This window comes from Phalaenopsis equestris, unplaced genomic scaffold (assembly GCF_001263595.1).
Source record: "Phalaenopsis equestris unplaced genomic scaffold, ASM126359v1 Scaffold233014, whole genome shotgun sequence".
Lineage (NCBI taxonomy): Eukaryota > Viridiplantae > Streptophyta > Magnoliopsida > Asparagales > Orchidaceae > Phalaenopsis > Phalaenopsis equestris.
Genome location: NW_018250970.1, coordinates 33894 through 55551, shown reverse-complemented (window position 1 = coordinate 55551; position 21658 = coordinate 33894). Strand labels below are relative to the sequence as shown.

Here is a 21658-nt window from a genome sequence, read left to right as displayed (position 1 = left end):
TTTTAGAATGCCATTGCATATCGCATCCAATCCACAAATTGCTCCCGAATCATCCAACTCAAAAACAAACTCTACAACATCTCCATGAAAGACCTCACAATGATGCAATATCTTTCCAAAATCAAATCTCTGTAGTGGATGTTGTCGTAGCCATTAGAACAAACCTCGATTCCGAGGATGTTATCCACTAAGCATTGAATGGCCTCCCACCCTGATACGAAGCTTTCAAAATAGCAATCAACACACACCTGCAAACCCTAAACCTAGATGAATTTTACTCTTTTGCAGCGAAGAAAGCAATCTAGCCACCAAAGCACAAAGAGAACTCTAACTTGCTGCTCTTCCCGCTAACCACACCGCTTTGCAATCCATCTAGGGTCGTCATTGAGGCTGGCAATATTACAAAAAAAATAAATCAAACTCTACAAACATGTTAACCGAAAAATCGTAACAAACCAGATCGGTCCCATTTGCTGCCAATATGCAATAAGATTGGGCACTCACCGCTAAGTGTTGGCATCGCAACAATCTTTCTTACCAACCAGCCCCTCCTCAAGCTACTCACTAACTCTCTCAGCTTCAATCTGATTGGCTTCTTGACACCAGATCCACTTTTCACCTTGCTTCAGATCACACCCAACTCCACAATATTCAGTCCTACTATGGCCAACAACAACTAATAGTGAGCAATGGTCAGGCTCTTTCCATTGTTCACACCGGATAGGGAATTCTCCCTACGCTCGCTTGTAGGCTTCACCTCTCTTCTCTCCTTTAACTTCCACACTTATCTCACAACCTCCTTTCCATTCTAAGATTTCTGATTGATAATTCCTGCTCTCTTTCGATCGACCAACTACATCATCATGGATAGCCGAGCTAATTCCATAATGGTCTTTACCCGCTCAATCCAGCCCTTCTCGTTTCCACATCTCTAGTCACCTGCAACTATGCAAAATGGCACAACTGCTTAGGCCATCCTCCACCCTGCAGCTCATCGCCAGGACTCACTAATCTCTATACATCCAGCGAACAACTACGATGTAACTCATGCTATATTGTTAAAAGCACGCACTAACTTTTTTCTCTTCTACTACATGTACCTCTCAACTTTTAGCTATCTTACATTCTGCTGTATGGGCCCCTTCCCCAATTTATTCAAATCAATGATAACGCTACTATATTTTATTACTGGTGAGTCTTCTCACTTATGTTGGCTGTACTACCCAATACAAAATAAATCTGAAACAACCAACACAACCATTAAGTTCAACATGGTGAAGACAATTTCAAACAAAACCTGAAATCTTCTGTACAAACAATGGTGGTGAATAAACCTGCAAAATTCTCCTAAATTTTTTCACCACTCTTGGTATCATAGACTAGTATGTTGCTCTATACACCGGAACAAGAAACATCATCGTTGAATGCAAAATTAAGTACTTGAAGTCTCACGGACACTCAAATCTACAACTCATCCACTAGATACACTAAGGCATGATGTTGTCCTAGCTTCCAAAGACCTCATAAATCTTCTCCCCTCACCTAACACATCATAAATCACCATTCCAACTCCTATACAACAAAAAACCAACATACACTCACCTCAGAATGCTTGGTTACCTATGCTACCCATGGTTGACACCTCTCTCCCCAAACAAACCCAGCTAACGCTCTTTTTCTTGTGTATTTCTTGGCAACCACAAATGTTACAAATGATTGAACCTTGAAACCGGACAAGTTTACATCTCTCGACATGTTCGATTTAACGAAGTCATTTTTGCTCTTAAACAAAAGACTTGCCACATCACCATCCACCAACACAAAGCAACCACACATATTCCCGCCTCACTCTCCTTAATTACACTTCCAAACTCTGGACCCCCAACCAATACTCTCCCCACCAAATCACCTCAAAGCCAAGCTGTTCCACTTCTAACAAACAACAAAATTTTTCCCACACCATACATATCAGATTCGCTTCCCATTCCTCAACGCCTCTCCATGATTACCAGGATGCAGATTAGAAGCCTCAAACTCAAACAAATACTCAAATCTCACATATCAAATTACCAGCAATCCGGATGCCTCTTGCTCAACCATTGTCAAACACTTTCATAGGAGGAAGGCCATGTCAGAATAATTCCAAGCTCCTCTTATAAGGAACCTAGATGCTTGTGCCACCCTCTCCCCACCTTTATATATTTAGCTGCAAATGAACCTTTAAAATCAAATATCATGTTGACGGGCCCTGCCCGATAACAAATTTGTTTGGTTGCTCTAGGTTACAAACACCAAAAGAGAATAAACTACACAGAAACAGTCAACCCTGCTTTCAAGTTTCTAACAATACAAGCACTTATTATTGCCATTGCCTAAAAACTACAGAATCACACAACTTGATGCCTTTCTCCATGACACTCTTATAGAGACCATTTATATGTCACAACTTTGAGAGTTCAAAAATCCTCAATATCCAGATCACTCATCTCCTCAAAAAGGCTATCTACGGCCTCAAAAAATCTTCACAGTAGTGGTACAACACTTTCTCATCAACTCTATAGCAACTCGGGTTCAAATTCAACAAAACAAATCCCTCTCTAATGACCTATCACCAGGGGTGTCAAAAATTGACTTGACACACCAACTTGCCCCAAAATCGAAATGAAAAATCTTGGTACGAGTCTACCTGATTAGTTTTCTTGTCGGTTTCGGGCTAGGAATTCTAACCGTTTAAATTTTTCGGGTCGGTTCGAGTTGACCTACTGACTCAAAATTGACCCGCTAACTTAAATTTAACTTGGAATTGACCTGATATTGACCATAAATTGATCTGAATTAACCTAAATAGCTTTTATACCTTATGTTATATGGGTTATACGGGTCGGGCTCAAGTTGAACTTTCTGACCCATTTAATATTTAGGTTGGGTTTGGGTTAAGCAGTTTCGGGTTGGGTCAATTTCAAGTCAGACCCTGACCCGACCCACGAACCCGTTTTGACATCCCTATCTATCACATTGTTCTCTCCTAAGCATATGTTCTAATATATGTAGACGACATACTCCTAACAGGTATTAACATCAATAGCTAGTGAAAACTCTTCAAACAACTACAACATTGATTTTAACTAAAGAACCAGGTCCTATCACCAGTTTTTTACTCATCCAAGTTCCTCCTACAACAACCAGACCTCATCTTCACCAAACCATACACACTATTGATATTCTTAATAAAGTAGGGATGACAACTTGCAAGCCCATCCAAAATCTATCTACCTGATCATTCAAAACCACTGAAGACAACCTCCTTGATTGCCACTATAGGAATTAATCAAATTTGCGTCGGCCAAATCGGGCGGAAATCAAAGGCAAATCCAACAATATTTGAGACTTTTCGTCAGAATTGCATCCGATTTAAATTCAATTTTTTACGCAGGTAAATCGAGGGGACGATAATATTAATTCTATCAATTTGCATCAAAATATTTTGATGCAAATAATTTGCGTCGTTTTTTGCATCGTAATAGCGTTGGATTTGTTTAGTCTACACGTGCGTTGAATTCTGCGTCTGATAACATCAGACGATAAAAAATATCATTAAATTATCGTCGAATTTGCAGCGGATAATATTGATGAACGACAAAATACTATTGTCATTTTAGCGTTGGATTTTTCATCGCAAAACAGACGAAATCCGACGCATACCTATACCAAAGAAAAAAAATTTAGATGCTCAATTACATTTCCAGAATCTGTACACAACATATAATCCACATCACTTACCACATTATATCCAGTCATATCATAGATCATAACTCTGAAAAATATCATTAATGAATAAGAATATACTGTTATAAATTGTCCGAAATAAGAACAATAAAGTTAACCAATAATTTCATAATATTTGTTCAAAATAATGCTTACAAATAAAAGAAAACATAAAAATAAACTATTCATCATCTCCCTCCTCTACGGATGTCATTAGTCCCTTGCCCCGACATTCTACTAAAGTTTCCTCCATATGTGCTATAGAGTTATCGACCTTATGTTGGCCTTCTAGCATCTGCTTGTGCAACTGGCTTATCTCTTTGCTCATTGCAGCCACCTACCTGACAAGAGTCTCTTGGTCAGGCTGTGAGGAGTTCAGGGAACTAATTACAATACCACAGGAGAGCTCGACCTCGAAGGTTGTCATTCGCTCCAAGACCATAAACCCTCCCCTTTTTCTTCCCCACCACCTGGGTCCAAAGCTCGTACTCGGACTACGCTGTGGTAGACTGACTGTCACTGTTGCTTGGGAAAGTCTGTGCCTGAGTGGCCAAGTGCCTCTCCCGGAGTTGCTCGAACTTCTCCTACATAATTAAAACCAGTGTTTAATTGACACATTCAACTGTTAAAGTCAAAATAAATTTTTTATTTATGATTTTTAACTTACAGCAACCCGTCGGGATGCTCCTAGACCTACTGCGCAGTCCCCGAGCGCCAATGATTTCAGACATGTAGCTCTGCAATCGAGGGAGCACGACTCAACTGCTTGGCTTGTGTAGCAAACAAAATTGGTTAGCATTACAAAATTACTGCAAAAATTGAATTAATTTTTAAATATTTAAAAAGTCCTTACCTACCACTTACAGTGCTCCGTATGAGGGATTGATATACTAATATGGAGCGTAACTCCCCTGACTCCCTCCGTCGCCCGATTTGCCTGGTTCGTTTGCCTCTTCCTCTCATAATTAGGAGAGGCTCAGGCTGCGGCCAATTGACCCCAAAGCCCCTCACCGATTCAAACAGGTCGCTCGCCCCTCCGACAGGCTGTCGTGAACATATCTCTAAGGTGATGTTTGCCCCGAATCTTAAAGATTTGGCTGATTTGATAATAGTGCTCTGGGAGCCAGGTGAATGACCTTTGTAACGTAAAAATAATACATGTGTTAGTATAAAAAATTGAATCAAATTTACAAATCTGGTTCAAATTATATGATCGGTACACCTCGAATTCCCTGAACCATGTCCTGAAAGGTCACAGAGATGTGCTTCCATGAGAGATAAGATTGATTGTACCTACTCTTGATAATCTTTGTGTTGCAGGTGACAGACATCTTGTGGGGAATGAATCTGCTTAAGAAACAAATTAGTTACAAAAAAACAGATAACATGAAGAATAAATATAATATAGTGTTAAAAATAACTTACGAGTCCCTCTTTAGCAGTAAATGTACCTCGGGGGATACCTTCCTCATGGTGAATTGGTTCTATAGTACTACACAGCTCAATAGTTTTCTTTGTTCATTCTTCATAATCAAAACCCAATCAACTTTATCCCTTATTCTACTAAGGTATTGAAGGAAATAAACCTGTGTAGCTTGGCAAGCCAGAACAAATGGATCAAACTTCACATATCATCTGTTCAATTTGACTTCAGTGATATCATAAGACGACTGTTTTGGTTCCTTTATTTGTAACATGATCGAACCACTGACAGTTGAATAATAATAATGTAGCTGATATTACCTAGATATTGCAATTGAATGACTTTGTCAAATACGCCGTAATAGATAATCTTGCCATCTGTGTGTGTTTTCTTTAATGACACCATAATTATGTCTTGTTCTCTTCACACTGGAACTCGTATGGAATCTATAATCGTTTACGACAAATATTTTCCATGTAGTAACACTGCGATTAGGCCGCCAGACATGATCTAGTAATCTCTGATTCGTAATTTCACTGGTTGTATTATGAACCTATAATAAATTGAGTGGTACCATCTGTGTAACTTTAAATGTGATTATTATATTACACACATGTGATTAGAAGAGTTTTTTCTACTTGCGTGTAATTTGAATCATGTTGGAAATTCTACTTCAGTCTTCCTGCTTATTAGAGACTCATCTTCCATGTCCAAGTTGTTAATAAATAATCTGCTCACAATATTATTATTTATATTTTTAAATTAGTTAGTATACAATTAATATTCTCAATAATAAATGACAGTATATATTGAGTTTTGAGACTGTGAATCTTAATATATAAATAGTTGGACTTCGTCATAGTTCATCAAGATTTACAATGCAGCTGACTGAATCTCTTTATCGTTTAGATACCGTGTACCATGCCTCCTGGATGACTCACCTAATCTTTGATATACAAATAATTATGGCTTTGAATTCATGTCATCTACAATATGACCTCTTTGATGACCCTGCTCAAAATAATATGAGCAGAAAGTTATCGTCTTCTGCAACACATATGCTTCACAGATCGATCCCTCAGAATGTGTTTTATTCTTAATCGTTTTTTTAATTTTATTTAAAAATCTGCAGCACAAACTTTTAACACTGAATATGGTGATTATTTAGTGTGAAATAAAATGTTGCTTGCAATGTATGCATTAGGAAGATATACCTCTCGAATGGATACATCCATCTATACTGCATAGGACTCTCCAACCTCGTAACATAGATGTATAAGAAGATGCTTCATAGAGTCAAAGAACCGCTCAAGCTCACATAATAATAGGGGAATACTCGCATCAAGATGTCTCAATGAGTCAACATTTAGTATCGTTGCATGCAGTTCTTTGAATAATATACTGACTTCGATCAAGAGATCAAGCACCTACTTCAGTGGCGCATGAAATGCAATGAGTAATAAGCATTGCAAAAATATGACAGTCGTGACTCTTCATGCCAAATACTATACCCATTCCAAAGTCAAAACAACAACTCAAATTTGAAACACAACAACTGGGAAACTTTAGAGAATTTACTACTCAAATATTATCCTCCGTTGATCTGATGTACAACAGTATGCAGCTTTATGCTTTATTAATTTACCTCCATTTGTCTCATGATGTTCTAAGGTCATCCTTTGCAACAATCTTTCAGGTTCATTCTAGCTTTCACATTATCTTTTATCTTACCCTTGATATTAATCACAATATTGAAGACATTAATAAAAAAAAATTCTTCTCAATGTGCATAGGATCGGGATTATGTCTAATCAGATTAGTTTTTTAATAGAAAAGATTCCAAATATACTGCGCTTAGCTCAATTGTGCGTGACACTGAAATCAAGAAGAAGAGTAGAAACTAATTTTGGTCTCTCGGTGATCTTTGATACTTCACTTATCATCTGCAATATTTCAACTCCAGTAATCCTGGGGGGTGGACTTGATCTCTTACTGTTTTTGAAGAATGCATCTCTGTTTCTTCTAAATGAGTGATCGCGGTGAATAAATCTTCATTGACAGTCAAACCGGCTGTTTTTCCTACCATGTTTCAAAGTAAATGCTTTCGACATATCCATGTAGTAAGGACAAGCTAATTTTTGGCTGTGCTCCGACCAGCTAGCATCCCATAGGCCGGAAATCACTAATTATCCACATAAGTGCCAATCTCAGTTGAAAATTTTGTTTCGTAGCGATGCCATACTTAAACACACCTGTCTCTCATAACATTTGAGGTTCATCAATCAACGACTATAAGTAGACGTTGATTTTCTCCTTTGGGCTATGTGAACCTGGTATAATCAATATCAGAGATAAGAATGACACGGTCATACACATATCAGGGGGGGAGGGCAAATTATATGATGTAATGTTCTCTGGCCACCATGAGTATGTGGTTGCATCATGACTGTACTGGGTGAAGCTATCTGCACATAATCCAATTCTAAAATTATGTGCTTCAGCTGCAAAGTCTAGGTAAGTACGATCAAAATATCTCCAGGACTCACTATGTGATGGATGACTCATCGAATTAGAATCAACGAATCCAGTATTGTGTCAGGTCATGTAAGGGGTTATATGCATGAAAACAATCTTTGGAAGCAGTGGTATGAGCGAAAAATAAAAGAGACGCTTATATGGAGTATTTTTCTGATTTTTATTCGTTTACTTTCTTTGTTTCAATCTATCAGCACTACAAAATTGGCAAGTCAACTCGACTTCATGGACTTTGTAATATATCATGCAGCCATTAACACAACAATTGATTTCTGACATTGTTACCTTAATTTTGAAACCAAATTTTTAGTTCTATATAGGTCATATGACACCAAATTCCCTACAGGGTTCATCACAACGACTTTTTGATTGAATGCTTTTATGGGCATGTTAAAATCAATTTTGACGGTCAACATTCCCAGTGCTACTGATAACTCTGTGTTGTGCAACAATCCCATAAAGGTTTTACAACCATCCCATAAAGGTTGTTGTGCAGCTTTCAGTAAGTCATAGAACTGTTGCGATTCGTTGTTTGGTGTTTTAGGTTAGTGTTGAACGCTCTTAACAAATTGAGTTCTTTGAGTATCTTGAACCATTTCTACATGTGTTAGGATCAAATTCTTCTGTAGAAGGGGCATGACTTGTCGAGGCACCTCCTTGCTCGAACTGAACTTCAGGTTCTTGCTCACTATGTGCAATCTAGTAGAAATAATTAGGTTTGAATCTCTTGCGGTAAATATTTAACTTAACTTTTTCAGATGATAGAAACACTTGATTTTTGTGCTTCGCACAAGAACAATGAAACTTTCCCTCCGAACAATAAATGGGCAGCTGTGATGCCATCTGCACGGATTCTTCAACTCCATTCAAGAACTCATCTGTGAGTCCATTTCGTCATGGGTTTAATCTGCTATACATCCGGGCTCTCAAATTACGAATATCCATCTGCAACTTAGATTTAGCTTTACAAATCAGTGCAACTGTTACAAAAAATAAAAATTGATCTATACTTATCAATAATAGACAGTTGATGAGTATGTGTAGTAGTTCGTGGGAGCTAATTCTAACCGAAGAAAATGACCATAGAAACATCTTTTAAGTAGCTCATTTCATCCGTTGAAGTCAACACACCTATTCAACCATATATAAGACACTTCTTTGAAGTAGTTTGTTTTTTAAACAATAGACCCGATGGATTCCTCCAATTCAACCAACCAATGTGAATTCTACTAATAACATTCCCATCTATATCACCATCACTGTGAACAAAACCAAATGTACTCCTCCAGTTCAACCAACTTGAATTCTACTAATAACATCCCCATTTATATCAACATTACTTTAAATAATAGACCCGATCGATGCATTCCTCCTCTTCAACCAACCAACTCTAATTCTATTAATAACAATATTCCTATATTACCATCACTTTAACAATAGACCCAATGCATTTCTCCACTTCAACCAATCAACGTGAATTCTACTAATAACATCCCCTTGATGTATATACATGCCTAACACCTAAACTTCAATTTTTACATACATACCACTAAACTCTTACGTATATACGTACCCAACACCAAAAATTCAATTTTTTACTTATGTATATACTCACCTAACAGCTAAACTTCAATTTTTACATGCATACCACATATAAATGAAACTACGGACGCACAAAGACTTACCTTCTTGAATGCTTTCTAATAGGAGCGGAGCAAAAGGATGAGAAATACGGGAGTTTCGGTGGTTTCTGTAAGCTCGATCTTGTCGTTACCTTCCCAGGTAGCTCTAGTGGAGACTGTATTGTGAAGGTTCGTTCAAGGCGACGATGGTTTTGAGCGAAACTGAAAGGGAGAGGGAACTGGGAGAAGGGAAACTTGGGAGGGTTTCAAGCGAAAGGGGAGATTGAGAGAGGCGTGGAGAGGATAAATAAAATTTAGCTGTGCGAGATGAGTATATTAGGCATTTGCGTCGGATTTTCGTCTAATTTGCATTGGGCTTTGTTTGACGCTAACAAATAAAGTTTATGCCTTGTTTTGTTGGATGAAAATTCAACACAAAATCCGTCACAACTCCAATTGAAGTTTCGCCGTTTTCAAAGTACATTTTTGGTCGAATTTTTGGATGCAAATCGGACGCAAAATCCACCACTAATATCAAAATTTATTATTTGCATTTAACAGCCGCAAATTCGACGCTTCTACTAATATCGAAAAAAATCGATATTTTGACACAAATATCAGACGCTAATAACAACATCTGCCTAGTGCCCCGATCCTCAACTCTTTCGCCACTTACTAAACTCTCTCCAATATCTTACCGATACTCAACCAAACATAGTCTTCTCAGTCATCATAACATGCCAAAATCTTCATCATCCATTAAATATCCATTTCACCCAATTCAAACGCCTCCTAACCTAGTTCGAAGGATCACTCCACAAAGGCTATCTCATCTACCTATACACATCATCACTTCATACCTACTTGGACTTCGGTTGGACCGACAATGAAAATGCCAAAAAATTCACTTTGGGCTACTGCATATACTTGGGGCGAACACTCATCTCTTGGTCGATCAAGATCACGAATCAACCAACCTTAACCAGATCCTTCACTAAAACTGAATGTGGAGCACTCACCATATCTGTCACTACTGTCATATGTTTTTGCAGGATTCTTCTTGACTTCCATATAAACTACCAAGCACTGACCCTTATGTACTGCGACTATATATCAGTGCTCATCTTTGCAAACAACCCAGTCTTCCACGACAGGACTAAGTGCATTAAAAGTCTACTACCACTTTATCCGGGACTGCATTAAATCAAGTCATGATTCAGCACATCTCCACTCAGGATCATGTAGCAGATATCTTAATTAAATCCATGTCCATAAGCCAATTCAAGAACATAAGTCACAAGTTGCTGCTCCAAGATGACCCAACAACTTGCAATGGGAGGATAACAGCCTCAGTCGGCAAATGACAAGCTCGTCACCTCTGCCAGAACCCCCATGTACAATCTCAATCACAAATCACAACCATCAAATCATAACTGAATACATCCTAGCCTCAGGATTCCCTGCTGCTGTAACCAACCCAATTATGCGCTTGTCTATATATACAGCCTCTGTACTTGGTCATTTATGAATAAGATTATCTACGAAAGGCTTACTGTGTCTTCTTCCTTTCTTGACTTTTCCCCTTCAATATTCTCTGTTTTTCTGCTTGAATCTCGGTTTATATTTCCTGGAGCTAGTGCTGTAATGAGGGGAAAGGATTTAAACTTGGGGATGAGAAAACACGTATTAAGATGAAGAAGTTAGTGTCTTCTTTCTTAAAAGACGATTTAACTCGTCAACAGATTTTATACTATTATAGCATTCAAAAGAAAACTTCAATAGTTTGTATAGCTTACCTCATCCTCCTTTGGTTAGTTTGATGTTTACAAACTTTATAAGTGAGTATAGGAGTTAATTAGTTTAGTTAGTTCAAAGAAGCAACTGTTAAAAAGCTTTTAATTTGCTTGCTAAAGAAATAGAACGATTGGCCGGCTTTTTTTTATACTATAATGATTAGTTATAGAATAAAAATTATGGAAGCATTCATAAGAAAACTTCAATAGTTTGTATAGCTTACCTCATCCTCCTTTGGTTATTTTGATGCTTACAAACTTTATAAGTGAGTATAGGAGTTAATTAGTTTAGTTAGTTCAAAGAAGCAACTGTTAAAAAGCTTTTAATTTGCTTGGCTTTTTCTAGGCTTTTTCTATTAATTAGCTCTTTTAATTATTCTTAGTTATTGTACGGCATCCTAGAAGTTCCTGTAATCCATGACCACTGAAGATCAATAACTTGTCCTCTAATCTCTTCCAATGTCTTCTGAATCGATCTATGCCAAAATTGCATTATTGGATGAACCCAAATTATTATTTAATCTGTTGAATAGAAACATTTGAAGTACTAGCTGACTGACAGGTAGTTTCTGAATAATCATGACCAACCTGTACTAATATTCTGCAGCATTCCTTGCAAGGAGATGCCGGGACATTTTTACAGTAAACAAATACAATAACAAATTAGCAACACAAATAGAAGGATCATAGTGCAGGAATCACCAATATACACCATTAAAAAAATAAACTCATAATTAGTAGTTGCAGGTGTACAAGCTTCTAATAGAAGTATTTAACATATAAACTAACATGACATGATATGGAACATTCTTTCAACATAAGAATTTCAGGAAAATGTAGATGGTATGTTCATTGCTACTTGCAATACATGACTATATTAGCCATAGCAACTTAGTACATGTGATGTGAATTGAAAGTTTAGTAGGAGCACACTTGAGCATATCTTAGCAAAGTATGACCTCCAAGTAAGGCAATGAAATACTGGTAATCTATATTTATGTAATGATGTAGTCATTGACTGTTTTATTTTGAGGATCCTTAGAAAACATTTCTTATATGAAATAATCCCTGGCGATCTATTTTTATTACTTATTTTTTAATTTCTTTTAAATGATAGTACTTATTTGATAGAATAATGATTCAAGTTTTGCTGGCCCCTCCAAAAATAACTTTTAAGAGAATTTTGGTCCTTTCTCTTTCATCTGTAAATGATTTTGCTTTCTTTGAATTTTAAATTCAAGATGTGGTACTTCCATGCATACAAAATTTCGGCCACGCTTCTCTCTTGGAGCAAGGTTTAAATTATGAAGTTACAAAAATGTAACTTAGTTGACATTTGTCAAATGTGCGCTTGAAATACATGAATATTAGCTATATTAATACTGCACATGTGCGTGAATTGAAAGTTTAGTAGGAGCTCACATGAGCATCTCTTAGCAAAGCATTACCTCCAAATACATCTAACTTAGCTATGAGCCCATACAAATTTATATTTATAATGATATAGTCAAAGAGTATTTTGTTAGAGGACCCTTCCATAAAAAGATGTTTCTTATATGAAAGAATCCCTTGTACTGTTTTTTTATTAATTACTTTTTAATTTACCTTAAATAATAGAATCCTTTTGATATATAAGAAGGATGCAAGATTGCTTAGCCCTCAAAAAAATAATCTTGAGAGACATTTGGCCTTTCCTCTCACTTGCAATGGTTGTGCCTTCTTTAAATCTAAATTCAAGTTGGGACACTTCCATGCATGCATAATTTTGGTCATAACTCTTTCTTTTAGACAAGGTTTAAATTAAGAAGTTATAAAATAAAACAATGGCTGTCAAATATGCACTTTGATGCTCTCTTCTCACAAAAAGCAACAATACACGGTGAAAACCTGCTTCGCTTCATGTTCATGTGGAAACAATGTGCTAACCAGGCGCTCCATGTAGTCAAGCACTCACGTCCTTTCTTGAAGCATGCTTCAGTATTAAGCGCTGTGGTGCCCCTCGAACTCATTCCTAGCCGGTTTACTTTTTTCCTTTTCAAAATGTATATATAAAGGTTTAAGTTATCTATCCAATAACAACAACAAAATCGATCTCACAAGCTTCTTATTCTTGATTGAGCCTACAAGCTTCATCACAACAAGAAGATAAAGAAGAAGAAGAAGAAGACTTTGAAGATAAAAATGTTTATTTGACAAGGAGAGTGATTATATAATTGAAAAAGAGGATGGTGATTAATGACTTCTCTTTAACTTGCTTTTTGAAACTTGAGATTTTATGTATTTAAATTTAGCATTTTCTTAAGAATTAAAAGTGTTTTCATGTAATTTTGAAGTTTCAATTTGATATAGCAAACTACCACACAAATCTTAATTATTGTAATCATTTGGTAATTCCTATGCATAATAAAAATTACTAATTATTTTAATTTGCTGTTTCATTATTGAATTTTTTCATTAAGTTATGTATATATATTCTACATTTCTTGGCTATTATAATTCAAGTTTTAAGTCATCAAATAAATACTCTATATTCTATAGTTGTTATTTAAGGTATCATTTTATCTATAAATTTTAAAAAGTTATGAACGCTTTAGTGCATAAAAGCACTGTTTTTTTTTTTTTGATTTGTGCATTGAATCGAAAATGAAATATTTGTGCATCACATTTTGCTTTGTGCTTTGAAAACATTGTACAAAACCCTAATGTAAGAAACTTTAAATTTCATTTAGAGAATATTCAAATTTGGTGACTATTTTCCGTTGGATCTAAGCATAAATTAAGGAAGAACAACATCACTCTTCTTTCTCTTTGATCAAGGCATAAGCTTTGGAAAAGTTGCACCGGTGAAAATAGGACTGAAATATTTAAAATTTCAAATTTAGGACTCACACATGTAATATCATTGATTTATTTTATTCATGTAATTGTTAATGAATAACTATAAATATGCAGTATTATTTTATTAGAAAATATTTCAGTTTGGAATCATCTAGATGATTTTGCATTGCATAGAAGGTAGGGCTTGATGGAGATGGGAACTTTGCTAAGTTATCCATTAAATAATATTTATATTTTATTTTTAGTCATGAATGAAAAATGTAATTATCTTTTTGGTCACTTTTTTTTCTTTTTTCATAATTCATGCTTTGTATCCTCTATCTCCCTACATATCTAGGCTTGACTTTCATATATTCTCCTATGGTCGAGATTCTCACCCTTAGCATATCTTTGTTCATTGCCACCTTTTACCCCTTTTATCACTCTTATAACTGTATAATGCTTGTATGTATACCAACACTTGAAATAGAAAGTACATTTGCCTGCACGTAAGTTCTTAAACTCTTTTTTATTAAACATGAGGCCTCTTCAAACAAAAGTAAGTCTAAGCTCATGAGAGAGGAGAGAGGATATGATCTATTATCAAATAAAATCATAATCATTGTGCACAAATCAAGTGCACTCTCCAACCCTTTTCTGATTCCCAAGTGACCCAGAATCTCATACGAAGAGACTTCTTTTTCATGCATTCACCACCACCACCACCACCAACAACAACAACAAAGCCTTAATCCCACTACGTGTGGTCGGCTACATGAATCCTTTTTCTCCATTGCGTCCTATTTAGTGTCATTTTTATTTAGTTCTAGTAAATTAAGATCATTTTTAATATAATAAGCCCAAGTCTTCCTAATTCTACCTCTGCCTTTCTTAACACAAGTCAAATCTAAAACATCTACTCTCCTAATCGGATCATCAGATGGTCGACGTTTAATGTGACCAAACCATCTAAGACGACTTTCTCTAAGTTTGTCTGTCACATGAGCTACACCAACCCTATCACGGATATATATTCATTTCGCATTTTGTCTCTAAGTGTAAAGCCACTCATCCACTTAATCATTCTCATCTCGGCAACACTTAACTTATTATTATGATTCTCTTTTAAAGGCCAACATTCAGCGCCATATAACATTGCAGGTCTCACCACCGTCTTATAAAATTTTCTTTCAGTCTAAGCGGTACTTTTCTATCACACAAAAGGCCCGAAACATTCCTCCACTTCAACCAACCAACTTGAATTCTACTATTAACATCCCCATCTATATCACCATCGCTTTTAACAACAAACCCAAGATATCTAAATCGTTCACACCTTTTAATAATTTGATCACCCAAAGTCACACTTCTGTCGCTAGAGCTATTACTACTAAAATTACATTCCATGTATTCAATTTTAGTTCTACTTAAATGAAGGCCTTTAGACTCCAATGTAGACCTCCAACACCAAGGTACATCCTCCTGTAGATGTCCAGTAAGCCCATCCATAACTAAAGCAAAAAGATATGAGCTTAAAGCCGATCCCTGATGTAATCCAATAGAAATAGGAAATTATTTGGTCAATCCTCCTTCAGTTTGAACACAAGTAACAACTCTAGTATACATATCTTTACTGACTTGAATATAGGTTATTTCAACACCTTTATTCTCAAGAACTCTCTAAAGGATATCTCTTGGAACCTTATCGTAAGCTTTTTCTAAATCAATAAAAATCAAATGTAGATTCTCCTTATTATCTTTGAACTTCTCCATTAAACCTCCCAATAAATGAATAGCTTCCATAGTAGACCTGCCCAACATAAATCCAAATTGATTATGAGAAATCTTTGTGATGCATCTTAACCTATGTTCAATCACCCTCTCCCATAACTTTAAAGTATGACACATCAACTTAATTCCTCCATAATTTGCACACTCTTGTGCATCCCCTTTATTTATAAAAATGGGGACCAAAGTACTCTTTCTCCACTCCTCAGACATTTTATTAGTTTTTAAAATAATATTAAAGAGGTTAGTAAGCCAAGAAACTCTCATATCTCCCAAATATTTCCACACTTCAATTGGGATATCATCAGGTCATACAGACTTTCCACCCTTGGTTTTCTTTAAAGCCTCATCGACTTCTTTTTTACTAATGCGACAGTAAAAATGAAACGTTTTATTATTATTCACGATATTAAGATCACTATGGTCGATCGTATTTTCAGAAACTTATTAAAAAGTTTATCGAAGTAACTCACCCACCTATGTTGAATATCTTTTTCTAAGAAAAGTACTTTTTGATTTTCATCTTTAATACACTTCACTTGAGTTAAATCTTTACTTTTATTTTCTCTTTGTTCGGCTAGTTTATATATATATATATTTTTCACCCTCCCTAATATCTAATCTATTATAAAAATCATTAAAAATAAAATTTTTAGCGTCACAGATTTTTCTTTTAGACTCCCTGCAGACCGATTGATATTTTTGACAATTCTCTAAGATTTTACATTTAAACCAATTTTTTTAACATAACTTCTTATATTTTATGTTTTCTTGCACATTATTATTCTACCACCAACTATTTTTATTTATAAAAACTTTTTATTTTGATTCTCCAAGCACATCTTTTACTACTTGTTTAATAGTATTTGTTACTTTATCCTACATAGTATTTGCTTCTTCATGAATATCGTGAAATCTTAAATTTTACTCATAAAAAAAAATTTATTTATTTTTTTAGGTTCCCCCATCTAATTCCACGATGATAAGTCCTAGTATTTTTTATTTTACAACTCGTCATCTTAAAATCTAGAACTAATAAACGATGTTGGGTACTTAAATTCTCGCTTGAAATGACCTTACAATTTTTACAATCTCGACGATCTCTTCTTCTCATAAGAAAATAATCAATTTGTGTTTTATTAGATCCACTCTTATAAGTAATAAGATGCTCATCTCTTTTCTTGAATAAAGTATTGGTAATAACAAAATCATATGCTAAAGCAAAATCTAAAATAACACTACCTTCTTCATTAGTTATTCCAAAATCATAGCCACCATGAGTATTTTCTGAAGTCTTCTACCACTGTACCGACATGTCTTTTTAAATCTCCCCCAATAAAAATTCTTTCTTCAAGAGGTATCATTTGTATTAAGTCTTATAAATCATTCCAAAATTTATCTTTAGACCCTGTATCTAAACCTACTTGAGGAGCATAAGCACTTATAATATTAAAAATCTTAGTATTAATGATAATCTTAAAGGCTATAATTCTATCTCCAACTCTATTAATTTTTACAACATTATCTTTCAAACTCTTATCTATAATTACACATACACTATTTAAAGTGTGACTCTTACCGGAATACCAAAGTTTAAAGCCTAAATTATCAATCTCCTTAGTCTTTTCTTCAACCCACTTAGTTTCTTGAATACATAAGATATTAATTTTCCTATGAATCATAATATTAATTAATTCCATTAATTTACCAATGAGAGTACCTATATTCTAAGATCCTATCCTAATATTAGTTTCATGGACTAACTTTTTTACCCGCATTCACCCGTAATGTGGGAACCCTTGTTTATTAACACTACACCCGGGCGCCGGTGTAGTAACCCTTGCACACTTTTCACTGTATTCAGGCTATACAACGCGTCGCTTCCAGGGGACGCCCTAGCACTTACACAATGATCAAAAGGATTCATGTCATGATTTTTTTCGTGCATTCACCATTTGTATAAAATATTTTAGACTTCTAAATTTAGTAAATGATGAGAGATGTTAGTGCATTCAATACTTTCCTCAAGTGGTGCTAATTTGCACTTTTTTTATTTTATTTTATTTTTATCTAGAAGGCCAGTTTATGGCCAATCTCTGCTTTGCTTTATTTGCAATTTGCTCTAATAAAATAGGTCCTGAAAAGATGACTCTAAGATGATGATGCGGTCCCTTCTTTAGATTTAATTTGTTTTGTACTTAAAGTGCTTTTTATGATTTTTGTTTATCTTGTTTGTGATAAATAGGAACAAATCGTTAGCCTTGGAGGCTGTGAACTTTTTTGCGGTTACCTTGCAAATTAATTATATATACTAACAGCCGCTTCCTCGTAGATTCTTGGGGTTGAAAAGACAGCATCCCAGCAGGAAATAAAGAAAGCTTACTACAAGTTAGCCTTGCGTCTTCATCCAGATAAAAACTCTGATGATGAGGTTGGGCTAGCTTTTTTCGTTCTTTCTTATTTCAATATAATATTACTTAATAAAATTATCCAACTGAATCTTACTCTCTCTCTCCAGGAAGCCAAAGAAAAGTTTCAGCTATTGCAAAAGGTTATGTCAGTTCTTGGGGATGAGGAGAAAAGGGCGTTTTATGATCAGACTGGTTCTGTTGATGATGATGTATAAGAATGTTCTTTGTTTGGGTGATGCATTTACATACATATCACACAAATCTTAAGTGTTTACATATCTAACACCTCACATCATATCAAAAATATCACTTTTTCTAACTTTTTAAAAGTCATGCACTTTTTTATGCCGAGTTTTATAGCACCAAGGTGTTATAAATATATCTATCAAAATTTAGGTGTTAGGTATGTAAATCGATTAGGATTGTGTGATTTGTATGTAAATTTCCCTTTTGAATTTAATTGTTGAATACTTGTCAGGCTTTGAATTTTGTTTCCTCGTTCATTTTTGCAGGCTCTTTGTGGAGAAGGTGCCAATAATATCTGGAGTTTTTTCAGGACAATGTACAAAAAGGTACCATACCATGTTGGTTTGCTGAAGTATATATTAACAATATTTCTTTCTCTCATAAAATAACTCAGGTTTTTATCTATTGTAGGTAACAGAAGCTGACATTGAAGAATTTGAAGCGAATTACAGAGGATCTGATTCCGAGAAGAAGGATCTAGAGGAGCTTTTTTCAAAATATAAGGGAAATATGAACAGGTATTTTAACTCAGAATTTTCTATATTCCTTCAACCTGCTTCCAGTTACGTGTGTCCATCCAACTTGGTGTTTGTGATCAACTTGTCTGGCTTATTAAGCAGCTCTTTTTTGGCTCAGTTATTGACTAATATGCCAGCCATGAATACATTCCTTGACCAAAAGACAAAAACAAGTAACTAAAAACAGACAAATTTTGTTCGTCTGTGCTTGGCTTTTTAAAAGCTCATTGAGGCATATTTTATCAAATATTAAATATGTATTTATTCTTCTGTGAAATTAATGCAAATGTTGCCATCCTTGGTTTGATTGATACTTTTATGTGTCTACGAACAAGTAAAATAATAGCAAACTGAATGCCAACGGAAACCATTAAATATTTTCAAACGCAAACAAAAAAATGAACCATAAAAAAAAATTGAAGAATTGAACTCAAACAGAGATCCATTCATTTCTTTGCGGCTCCTTTCCCATTGCTAATTTTCATTTGGTAGTCGATAGTGAATCACATCACTTCTTCTCAGGCTTTTCTGTTCAATGCTTTGCTCCGATCCAAAGCTCGACTCTCACCGATTCAAACATATAATTGACGAGGCAATCGCGGAAGGTTCTTTTCTTTATCACAAGTTGCAGCTTATCATTATTCATTTGTCCCAAACTCGGAGTAAAAGAAAAGCTAATTGCTTAGTATGTAATTAGTGTACGCACTTTTGGATTGTAGGGGAACTGAAGCCAACTAAAGCATATCAGAAATGGTCAAAGCAGATTTCTGAAACTAAACCGCCTACAGATCCTCTAGTGAAAAAGAGACAGTGAGTTCTATTGATCTGAATTAAAATTAAAAGTCTCATTATTTCATTTCTGGAAAAGCTATGATATTATCATAATCCTGCTAGGTCAAACAGGCAGTCAAATCTGGATTTAGTTGCTGTCATTACTCAGCGTAGGAACCAAAGAAAAGAGCAATTCAGCTCCTTCCTCTCATCAGTTATGGCCGAGTATGGTGGGCACGTAGAACCAGAACCAACAGAGGAAGAGTTTGAAAGGGCGCTGCAACGGCTTGAAAGCAGGAGAGGGAACAAAAAGAGGAAATAACAGCAGAAATTTATGATATGTACTGGGTGATTTCTATTTTTTTCTTTTTTTTTTTTTTTTTTTTGAATTTTTGAGCGAATTTAATCTCAGAAATTTATGATATGGCCAAAATTTCTTGGTTGAAAGTCTGAAGCGTCAGCTCTCAACTAAGAGGCTAATGTGGGTTGCATTGATAGCAGCTTTACTATATTATTTAATAGGTGGCAATATCCATATTAAATGAGATGTTATATATAAGGAATATTATTTTGGCCTTTGGTTATTTCATATATTTTTAAAATTTTATATTTGGGTATTCATTTTTCTGATTTCAATATATTTATCAACATCTGCACTGTCATCAACCTTTAAAGATTTTATCATTTCTCCGAGGCATTTGTAATTGTCAATATTAAATAGGGGGGGATATCTTCATCTGAATTTTCATAAATGTGGAAATGTACTAGGAGTTAAAATTCCGCCAAAGAATTTTGAAAATTTAAATGAAGTTTGAATGTTCCAACTCAGCAATTTTCAAAATTATACTGGCCAAACAAAAATGCCAAAAATTATAAGTAATAATAAAATAAAACTCTGTTTCATCTATTTTTCATCATCATTATCTTTATCAAAATCATGTTCGGCCCTCTCTTCACATAGCCTATTTTTAACCATCAATTTAAAGTATTGATGAAGTCGAAGCACCGTCCATGGTATCTCGGTGAGATGTTTATGCATAGATACATATGAGGACGTAGAATTGGGGGATGACTACTCTATAGCTATTCTGAAAAAGTCACTTACAAAGGGGGTGGAAAGTTGTGGAAGCGGGAGACATATTGAAGCTTAGGGTGAGAGAAAGCAGATTCTTAGTCTTCTCGTTGTGACTGAACTTTATTATATATTTTGTGGTAGCAGGATCAACCAAGTTTTTTACACCCTAGTTGGAAATCATGCTCAGAACTTGGCTTTACTGGTCTATGTTGAGTTTAGGCATAGGAAAGGTCTATCTCAATTCTTTATCTTTTATTTTTGACCTTGTTCTCTATCTTGATGTGTTGGTAGAGCAACTATCAGAGGGGCATGTGGATGATCTTTTCACTGAATTGACAAAAGTGTATAATTTTCTAGACAGTATAATACTTAATGGTTGGCAACACATAAGCCAATAGTAAAGGTAATGCCTGGACCAAAATTTCTTTACCGAAAAATGTAAAAAGCACCCGACAGTCAATAGAAGGAGATTTCATTGAAAATTTTGAAATAGATAAGGGAGATGTGATGAGAAGGGGGATGGGTGATCCTCATTTACCTTTAGCATAAGATAGTGTTTGTGCGCTTAATATATGTGATTAAGGACTTGGGGATGATAAAAAAATATAAAGTAAGAAACCAGAACCAAATTTGGGCCAGGCACATAGGCACCAAGTGCCCCTGGCACTAAAGTGCCAGAAGTAGATTTGGTGCCTAGGTGCTAATAAAATTGAGCACCAAGAAGCCACACTATAGGCAGAGCAGTGCCTAGGAACTCTAGCGCGGCGCTTAAGCACCACTTCCACCTGCTTGACAAAAACACCTAAATAAGCCCGGTTCAGGTCATTTTCATGAAACCTCCTCCCCGACTCTTCTTTGGCAATTGAGAGACAATATTTAGAGTTCCTCTTTCCC

At 35.4% G+C, this 21658-nt stretch overlaps 1 protein-coding gene across 2 annotated transcripts in view; it reads left to right on the top strand.

The window, feature by feature from the left end:
- The window catches only part of LOC110038517 (chaperone protein dnaJ 6-like), a 28849-nt gene extending 8555 nt beyond the window's left edge, over positions 1-20294 (top strand). Inside the window, exons 2-8 of one of the 2 annotated variants that reach the window (XM_020743381.1) lie at positions 18076-18174; positions 18262-18363; positions 18667-18726; positions 18812-18918; positions 19441-19523; positions 19638-19728; positions 19822-20294. In XM_020743381.1, the coding sequence (XP_020599040.1) occupies positions 18076-18174; positions 18262-18363; positions 18667-18726; positions 18812-18918; positions 19441-19523; positions 19638-19728; positions 19822-20011 (732 nt within the window). In that variant the 3' untranslated portion in view covers positions 20012-20294. Of the gene's footprint in view, positions 1-18075; positions 18175-18261; positions 18364-18666; positions 18727-18811; positions 18919-19440; positions 19524-19637; positions 19729-19812 lie in introns of both variants that reach the window. The other variant, XM_020743380.1, reaches the window with a different exon arrangement.
- The last annotated feature ends 1364 nt before the right edge of the window (positions 20295-21658 follow it).